The sequence below is a fragment of the Portunus trituberculatus genome, chromosome 32 (genome assembly GCF_017591435.1).
Source record: "Portunus trituberculatus isolate SZX2019 chromosome 32, ASM1759143v1, whole genome shotgun sequence".
Lineage (NCBI taxonomy): Eukaryota > Metazoa > Arthropoda > Malacostraca > Decapoda > Portunidae > Portunus > Portunus trituberculatus.
The window spans coordinates 9,563,640-9,573,639 of NC_059286.1; the positions used below are offsets into that span (position 1 = coordinate 9,563,640).

At 43.9% G+C, this 10,000-nt stretch overlaps 1 protein-coding gene across 9 annotated transcripts in view; it reads left to right on the forward strand.

The window, feature by feature from the left end:
* Positions 1–10,000, forward strand: part of LOC123512033 (transmembrane and coiled-coil domains protein 2-like) — a 110,062-nt gene that overhangs the window by 89,251 nt on the left and 10,811 nt on the right. For 3 of the 9 annotated variants that reach the window (XM_045268185.1, XM_045268183.1, XM_045268180.1), the window contains exons 2-3: positions 7,200–8,008; positions 8,586–8,877. In XM_045268185.1, the coding sequence (XP_045124120.1) occupies positions 7,626–8,008; positions 8,586–8,877 (675 nt within the window). In that variant the 5' untranslated portion in view covers positions 7,200–7,625. Of the gene's footprint in view, positions 1–6,680; positions 6,730–7,199; positions 8,009–8,290; positions 8,440–8,585; positions 8,878–10,000 lie in introns of those variants that run through there. The other 6 variants (XM_045268186.1, XM_045268181.1, XM_045268184.1 and 3 more) reach the window with 4 other exon arrangements.

The following is a 10,000-nucleotide window of genomic DNA, read 5'->3' on the forward strand; positions in this document are numbered from 1 at the left end:
GAAGGAGTTAATCTGTTCAGTACTGGGACGCATTTTTTGTTTGAGTTTTGGATATGATTAAACCATTTTATTTACATTAGAAACGGTCTATGGAGATCAGAAGGTTAATGGCCAGAGTCTTCACTATTTTTAATCCCCCACATAAGTTTCTGAAGCTGTATAAAATCGCCAAATAATAAGGAAAATAAATATGAACTCACGTCAAGGTAACCTCTTCAATATTGGAACGCAATTTTTACCTTGAGTTTGGGTAGTGATTAGACCATTTTACTGACATCAGGAGGGGTCTATGGAGGTCAGAAGGTTAATTAATGGCCAGCGTCTTCATTGTTCTAATCCCCTCATAAGTTTCTGAAGCTGTATAAAATCGGCAAATAGTAAGTCGAGTAAATAGAAAAACACGTAATACTGAAGGAGTTAAGAGGCCCACTGGGTTGCCATAGTAAAGCGGTAGCAGTTTTAGTTCAGTTTGGGATAAAAAGATGAACAGAAATCAAGGTACTGGATGTAGATTAATAGGGTAGACTAAGCTTATTTTTTCGGTTTATTTATTTATTTATTTATTTTGATAGATAGATGGATAAGTAGATAGATATAGTAAGGTATTAGTTTATTTATTTTTATTCCGTGGTTTTGGAAGCGTGTGGGAGTGATAGATACAGAGAGAGAGAGAGAGAGAGAGAGAGAGAGAGAGAGAGAGAGAGAGAGAGTTTTAATGAACATGTTGAAAGATAATGTCAAGTTACAGGAAAAAAAGAAAAAATCTATTCAGAATAAGATATTTTCATTCAGCTTGACATTCTCTCTCTCTCTCTCTCTCTCTCTCTCTCTCTCTCTCTCTCTCTCTTCTTCCTTTCCCTTTCACACAGACATATTCTCTTTCCTCTCCCTCCTCTCTCTCTCTCTCTCTCTCTCTCTCTCTCTCTCTCTCTCTCTCTCTCTCTCTCTCTCTCTCTCTCTCTAGGTATATGAGGGTGATCAGGACGCAGGTTAAGGTTAATCAATGTTCCTCCTCCTCCTCCTCCTCCTCCTCCTCCTCCTCCTCCTCCTCCTCCTCTAGAGAAGACCCACAGTATATAATCATCACGTGACAGACGGATATCATAGAGAGAGAGAGAGAGAGAGAGAGAGAGAGAGAGAGAGAGATTGTTATATAGCATTGTGACATTTCCGGTGTTAGCAAAGCGATAACAGAGAGAGAGAGAGAGAGAGAGAGAGAGAGAGAGAGAGAGAGAGAGAATTAGATTGTCTTTGCCTTCTTTTTGAAACTCACACTCTCTCTCTCTCTCTCTCTCTCTCTCTCTCTCTCTCTCTCTCTCTCTCTCTCTCTCTCTCTCTCGCAAGGTGTGAAAGTCAGGTTAAAAGTATGATTAATAAGAAGGATTAGATAAGCTATAATTTACCTGTCACCACCACCACCACCACCACCACCACCACCACCACCTTCATAATCTACCCCTTGTAAGGATTCCAAATGGTTCTCCTTGGATTCATTAAAGCGTTTCATTAAGCTCGGGTGCGTGGGAGTGAGTGAGCGGGGCAGGTGAGATTGATTGACTGGCTGAGATGATAGTGGTGGTGGTGGTGGTGGTGGTGGTGGTGGTGATGGTGGTGGTGGTGGTGGTGGTGGTGGTGATAAGTGTTAATTTGGGTGGTATTAATAAACTTGTTCTTGTTCTTTTTCTTTTTCTTTTTGTTTTTCTTTTCCTTCTTCTTCTTCTTCTTCTTCTTCTTCTTCTTCTTCTTCTTCTTCTTCTTCTTTTCTGATTTTCTTCCTTCTCCTTTTCGTCTTTGTCATTTTCTCCTCCTTTTCTTAATTTATCTTCGTTTTAGTTGTAATCCTCCTCCTCCTCCTCCTCCTCCTCCTCCTCCTCCTCCTCCTCCTCCTCCTCCTCCTCCTCCTCCTCCTCGTTCCCATTTACCTCCTTATCTCTTAAATCACTTCTTTCTCTCTTTCTCTCTCTCTCTCTCTCTCTCTCTCTCTCTCTCTCTCTCTCTCTCTCTCTCTCTCTCTCTCTGACACTTTTAGCTTCTTGTCTCCCCTTGTTTCCTCTCCTTTATATCTGTTTACTTCAGCTTTCCCCTCCTCCTTCTCTCCCTCTCCCTTTCTCTTTCCTCCATGCATGTTTTTCCTTCCCCTTACTCTTGTTTCCTTCCTTATCCTTCACTGAATGTTTCTCCTTTTTTCCTCTCTTCTCTCTCCCTCTGTTCTCTCTTTTTTTTTTTTTCTTTTTTTTGCGAGGGGAATAGTGAAGGGAGAGGGGGAGCGCGAGGGGAGAGTGAGGGGAATAGGAGGCCATTTCCCTGAAGAGGTGATAGGGAAGGGGAAGGGGAAAAGAGGGGATTTCTGTCTTCTGAGTCTCTTCGCCTTCATCTTTTTTTTTATCTTTTTACCTTTTCATTTGAAGTTTTTTTTTATTTATTTTTTCTTCCACAAATTGTTTTGAATCGCTTAGTTTTCTCGTGAGGGTTAATTTTCAAAGGCTAGAGAGAAAGAGAGAGAGGTGAGTGAAAATATTATAATGGCTTTCTGTCTTCTAAGGATCCTCGCTTTTTTTTTTTTTTTTTTCCATTCTTTGTCATTTCTAGCAAGACCTGTTTTGAGTCGCGCTGTTCTCTCTTCAGGATTAAATTTAAAGCCCCACGTATATTTTTAGTCTTGTTATTTTGGGTTTTCTTTCTTCTAAGTATCCTCACTAATTTTTTCTTTGCTTTCATCATTTCTGGCGAAGTTTACTCATTCATTCATTTTATTTTTCTATCAACTGTGTTTTGAATTACTTTGCCTTCTCGTCAGAAATGAATTTAAAGCCCCACGTGTAAGTATCACCACTAACTTATTTCTTGCTTTCATCATTTCTGGCAAAGTTTACTCAACCATTTTATTTTTTCTATCAAGAGTTGTGTTTTTAATCTCTTCAGTACCAGGACACGTTTTCATATTCATTTCGTTTAACATTTGTCGATTTTATACAGCTTTTGAAATATATGTTGGGATTAGAACAGTAAAGACTCTAACCATTAATATTTTGACCTCCATAGACCCTTCCTAATGCAAATAAAATCGCGTAATCATATCCAAAAATCAAGGTAAAGATGTGTGTCAGTACTGAATGAGTTAATCACTTTGCTCTCTCATCAGGAATAATTTTCAAAGGCCACACAGATCATTAGCCAAGTTAGTATGGGTGTTTTTCTTCCCTGTGGCCCTTTGATGGTGCATAATGGTTAAACTCTTGGTATAATCGTGAAAACAGCCTGGAAGATCTCACTAACCTTCTCTACACTGTTGGAAGTTGTGGAGGTGAGGCAGGAAAGTTTGTCAATTGTGATCTAGGGGTTTGGTAAGCTTTCTGTGTGTGTGTGTGTGTGTGTGTGTGTGTGTGTGTGTGTGTGTGTGTGTGTGTGTGTGTGTGTGTGTGTGTGTGTGTGTGTGTGTGTGTGTGTATGTGAAGTTATTTCGTGTAAAAAGGTTAGCGAAATAAAATAACCGTATATTTTTCTCTACGTGTGTGTGTGTGTGTGTGTGTGTGTGTGTGTGTGTGTGTGTGTGTGTGTGTGTGTAATAGGATAACGAAATAAAACAACCTTATATTTTTTCTCTACGTATTTCTAAATGGTTTTCTCATATATATATATATATATATATATATATATATATATATATATATATATATATATATATATATATATATATATTATCTTACATATTTACTTATTTAACTGCGTTTATTTTTCGTGAGTTATTTGACTTAGGTTAGGTTAGGTTGTATTTATTTCTATCTATATTTTGTTCATCATATTTTTCTTTTCCTCCCGTCAAATATACCATAGTTTTTAATCTGGCCCGGCTGGTTGAGTGAGGCACGGTTGGAGTGACTCATTGACTGCTATTGACTCCCTAGTATTCTTGGCCTTGATGCGCTATTGAGGCGACCCAGACCAGCCTTGCCCTTGTCCTCGCTGCGACGCTCAATAAGGGATCAGGGCGAGGACTTGTGACCTGAAAGAGAGAGAGCAGCATTGCGTTATTGAATGGCTCACGAAGATTAGGAGAAGAGACTCAGGTTTCTGGTTATGTTCTTGGATGGAAAGGGGATAAAGGGAGTTGACTTGGAACAGAGAGGACGCCAGTAGGTGGATATAAGAAAACAGTCGAGTTTAAAGAGAGATAGTAGAATTGAGAGTGCGTCGTTCAGTGTTTACTTAACCCCTTTCAGTACTAGGACGCATTTTTACCATAAGTTTTTGGGTATGATTAGACGATTTTATTAACATTAGGAAGGCTTTATGGAGGTCAGATTAGTAGCCACAGCCTTCACTATTTTCATCCCCACATAAGTTTCTAAAGCTGTATAAAATCATCAAATAGTAAACAAAATAGGAGAAAACGTGTCATGGTACTGAAGAGGTGAAATCAGAGAAAAAGGTGCGGTTTTTTGTGACGAAGGCAAAATGAAAATTAAAGATGAAACAATCTCACATGTAGATTCAAACACGAACATATTCATAACAAAAGCCAACAAGTAAAAGCAAATCAGAACTACAGAATATTAGAACACCAGCCAGGAAGAAGAAAAATGAAGAGCAAACTGGAAAATGAAGAACAACAAAGACAACAGGAAATTAACTCGCAAAGTCCGTCCAACGTTGTCCAGAGAGAGAGAGAGAGAGAGAGAGAGAGAGAGTTGGAAAGAAAGTGTGAAGTGTTGGTAGCCTTCCTTCCAGTCTTACCTGTCACATCGAGGCTTACCTGTGCTCAACTCACCTGCCCTCCTCCTCCTCCTCCTCCTCCTCCTCCTCCTCCTCCTCCTCCTCCTCCTCCTCCTCCTCCTCCTCCTCCTCCTGTGTCACTGAAAGGTGATGGGGGGACAGGACTGCGACACACGATTATGAGAGAGAGAGAGAGAGAGAGAGAGAGAGAGAGAGAGAGAGAGAGAGAGAGAGAGAGAGAGAGAGAGAGAGAGGTGAATGGGAACTTTGCATGTCAGGGTTAGAGAGAGAGAGAGAGAGAGAGAGAGAGAGAGAGAGAGAGAGAGAGGATGGGAATGTGTGTGCTGGTAGGGCTAGGGGGAGGAGGAGAAGGAGGAATAGGAGGAAGAGGAAAGAGTGCATAGCGTGACAAGAAGGTACAACGAACGAGAGAGAGAGAGAGAGAGAGAGAGAGAGAGAGAGAGAGAGAGAGAGAGAACTTTGACATAAGAAGAGAGCGGTTATAACAAGCTAAAGGAAAAAAAAAACATTGTTCCTCTCAAAAGTTTAAATTTGAAGAGTCTTGCTATTTGAAAATGTCCTTTGTTTATTGAGAGAAACTTTTAAGTGAAGGAAAGGAAGAAAGAAATGAAGGAAGGTAGGAAGGAAGGAAGGAAGGAAGGATGAATTAAAAAATGAACGGAAGAATAAGATTAAAGAAAAAAGAAAAGAAAAAAGGAGAAAGCAAGAGAGAGAGAGGTGAGAGGAGGAAGAGAGACTGAGTGTGAGTGTGAGAGGGCAAGCATAATATATTTTGAACCCAGGAGAGAGAGAGAGAGAGAGAGAGAGAGAGAGAGAGAGATCTTAAAGAGAGGATGGTACGGTATCTCTATCTTAAAGGGGTTGAGTGTAGAAGGTCAGCGGGATGGGCAAAGGGAGGAGGAGGAAAGGAGGAGGAGGAGGAGGAGGAAGAGGAGGAGGAGGAGGAGATAACAAAGTCTGGAGATGTAAGAGGAGGGGAGAATGAGATAGAGGGGGAGGAGAAGAAGAAGAAGAAGAGCAGGAAGAACAAAGTTAATGCTGGTATTATCGACAGTTACGCACGCACACCCACCCACACCCACACACACACACACACACACACACACACACACACACACACACACACACACACACGTTTACATTGATTACTAGTATTTGTTGATGTTTTTTATCATTTTATTGACTGATGATAGTAGTGATAGTGGTGGTGGTGGTGGTGGTGGTGGTGGTGGTGACTGAAAGAGTGAGTGAGTGAGTGAGTGAGTGAGTGAGTAAGAGAGAGAGAGAGAGAGAGAGAGAGAGAGAGAGAGAGAGAGAGAAATATGCATGTATGCGGGTTAACAGTCAATCTGATCTACACATGATATGCCTCTCTGTCTGTCTGTCTGTCTGTCTGTCTCTCTCTCTCTCTCTCTCTCTCTCTCTCTCTCTCTCTCTCTCTCTCTCTCTCTCTCTCTCTCTCTCTCTCTCTCATGTTAAAAATTATGAAAACTTTTGCGGTTCTGCTGACGAGACGAGGACAGAGTAACAAGCTGACGAAGATGGGACTTGTAGGGCCTCTCGCCGACTGTTTGCGTTGAGATTTTGACCCTTAGTGCCTGATGATGCCTTGTGGTGGTGGTGGTGGTAGTAGTAGTAGCTGTAGTAGTAATAGTAGTAGTAGTAGTAGTAGTAGTAGTAGTGGTGGAAATAAAATAAATTAAAAACAGGAGATTAATTGAGTTTTGTTTAGTAGTAGTAGTAGTAGTAGTAGTAGTAGTAGTAGTAATGGTGAAAGTGTTAATAGCAGTCGTAGTAGTGATAGTAGTGGTGGTAGTGGTGGTGTCAGGTGGCTGGTGTGACCTGACCCCATGTATCAGGTGACCTCACGCCCCCTAGCACTGTAATTGGCACTGTCCCGTCCCGTCCCCGCCACAGTGCCCCGCCACAGTGTCGCGGTGACGGTGGTAGTGGTGGTGGTGGTGGTGGTGATTGTAGAAGGAAACAAAATATTACGTTAGTACATAGTGTTAGTAAATAGTGATGGTGGTAATTTTGGTGATAGTAGTAGTGATAATGTTTGGTGAGGAATGGTGTGGGGGATGGTGATATTGCTGGGGACGTCGTGAGGGGAGTGTGTATGGCTAGCTTTGTGGTGTTGGTGGTGGTGACAATGGTGATGAGATAGGGGCACCAGATACGAGTCTTTTTAATACCGAAATACATTACCAAATTAATCTTTCCCGTTGATGAAAAGAAAAAAATACTTTCATTCGCAAATATTTTATAGGGACGAGTTGGTTCCAATTTAACAGTTGGAAGCAGAACAGAGAGAGAGAGAGAGAGAGAGAGAGAGAGAGAGAGAGAGAGAGAGAGAGAGAGAGACGTCGCCAATCAGCGCAGTTTTTCGTGTTGTTCTGGCGAGGAAGTGAAATAGTTGGCAAGATGATCTTATTTCCTCACCCTTGACCCCCATCACCCCCCAGGACCCTTCCCTCCGCCCTTCCCGTCACCCCCTCACTGGAGACGTGTCGCTGCTTCAATCAGTGATAAGCGTGATGACGTGCTTCACTATGTATACTGTTATCATCACATGACACACAGAGTGGCGGCTGTGCAAGTGTGCCGTGTGTGTGTTTGTGTGGCGCCTTGGTACGTACTCAGACGCACGGGGTACTGTAGGTACAGGTGCACGCAGGTACTTGTTACACCTGGATGACGCCCCACGTGCCCACAGGTGTCTAGTACCTCAGTAGCCGCCTCGCAGCACAGGTGTTGGCCAGGTGTTGAAAGACTCTTAGTGTGCAGTGTCCCACGAGTGTGATGGGCGGCAGGACCGCGGCCACGGAGGCTATTCAGGGAGGTCGTGTGCCTGGCGACGCCCCGACACGCGCCTCGTAGCCTCCGCCGCCATGTTGAGTGTGGGAGGGCTGCCCGAGCTGGCACCTCCTGGGGCGCACCGCCGGTCCAAGAGTGACTGCCGCCTGGACAAGCCAGACAAGGTGAACGATGCCGTGCCCCTCGCCCTCAGCCCGCGCAGTCTGTCTCCCTCCGCCTTCAATGACCACTCCCAATCCCGCACGCGCCCCTCCTCGCCCGCCCTGATGCGCTCTCCGTCCACCTCCTCCATCCCGGAGATATTTATCAGCGGCGAGGACGAGCATGGCTCGGCCATGTCCCCAGTCACGCGCCTCGCCGTCTTCTCCCTCGCGGACTTCCTCGAGACGGTCACACTGCACCCTCAGTCCCGCAGGCACCAGCTGCACCACCACCAACAACAACAACAACAACAACGGTACTGCGCCGCTGCATTCACCATAATAGTAATAGTAATAATAATAATAATAATAATAATAATAACAGTAATATCAATAATCCCTTCCAATTAGTGATATTGATTAAAAAAAGAAAAGAAAATTATGTGTATGAATCATGTTACCAGGAAATGAATCACTCCCTTTTGTGTGTGTGTGTGTGTGTGTGTGTGTGTGTGTGTGTGTGTGTGTGTGTGTGTGTTGTCACCTCATATCCATAATCGCGATAAGATAAGGGATAAGGGAAGCACGGCCATGAGCGCGGCGTTAGTGCAGTTATGTGTGCCACTGGGGAGAGGAGAGGGAGAGTGAGAGCAGCAACTGTGGAGGAGAGCGTCGCGTCATGGCGGTGCTTGGGTGGTGCTGGGCCGCGCCGAATAACGCATTGTGCTGGCCAGGAGTCGCCTTACATGTAACTGTACTTCGCTTTTGTGCAGTGTTAACATTAATTTTCTTTCCAGCCAGCGTATTAGTATCTCTCTCTCTCTCTCTCTCTCTCTCTCTCTCTCTCTCTCTCTCTCTCTCTCTCTCTCTCTCACGATGCCCTATCCATTGCAGGAAGAAGTGCGGCACCGGTGATGTGGGCGGCAGCGGTCACGGCAGCGGGCGCAGGCGGTCTCCGCTCGCTGCCCGCAAGTCTACGCCCGCCTCGGGGGGACCTGGGGGCGGAGAGGTGAGCACCGCCACCCCCGCCGGGAACAGTGTAGGGGGTGGAGGCGCTGGCGGGGCGGCGGGGCAAGCGGCTCCCCACCAGAGGACCACGAGTGGGGGCCAGACGGGGCGGCTCTCCAATGCGGCCTCTCACTTCGATGACACGGGGGTGCACTCCTCCACGGAAGACTGCGATGCGGTAGAGAGAGAGAGAGAGAGAGAGAGAGAGAGAGAGAGAAAGTCTTATCCTTCCCTTGTCGCTGAAATACAATTAATCATATCTTGTCAACGTCCAGAAGATTAAATTTAATGTATTTATTGGCTTATGATAACGGAAGTAACATTATTAGTGATGATGATTGGAATGACAGTAGGAGTGACGAACACTTGCAGTAATAAAAGTATGATATTTTTATTTCCTTATAAGATAAACATGATAATAGTGATGATAATCATGACAACACTCGTAATATTAAATGTACGATGGTTTTATTGTCTTTGAATAAAACAATGCTGACAGTAATGATGGTGATGATAGCGTTGGTGGTTGTGATGGTAATGATAGTAGTGATGGTGGTGGTGGTGGTGCTGGAAAATACTCATAGTAACAAAAATACAAGTTTTCTCTCCTCAAAATAAGAACTAACCAAGAGATGGCAGCTCGAGTCATACAGAGAGTGAGTATCTACGCAGCCTATTACTGTATCTTCCACCACGTCATCTCCACACACAGAGATTCATAATATTCCCCAAAGAGTTTTCAGTCAAAGGAATCAAAGCAAACTTGACGTAAAACAACATGGAGGAAAAACAAAACAGATCAATCAGGCTTTACTTGTAGATATTTAGAAACTTTGGCATTAGCGAACAGAACACAAGTAACCTGCCTACTGTAGAAAGGAAACTACTTGAATATTGGCTAATGAAGCAGAAGATAAGGAGAGAAAAGACGACAGTAAGCTTGATATGAAGACAACGAGCATGTCCCAAACATTGTATCCCGTTATCTGACTGTGGCTTCGGTTGTTCATAGGAGAGAGAGAGAGAGAGAGAGAGAGAGTGCCTAGTCGCAGGATCAAAGCGTATCACGCTGCGTAACCTCCGTGCCACAAGACATACGTGTTGAGAATTGAGGAAAGAAAAGTACATCCTAATATCTGTGCCTGAAGTCAGTGTCAGTTCTGAGAAGGAAAGAAAGAAGAGCAACGTATGTACACTTAATATTGGTGGCAGGTCAGGCAATCTACGTTGACGAGTAACACCCGACACACCGTGGCGTTACCTCACTGATCAGATGAGAAGTGGTGTATCATTATATGAAG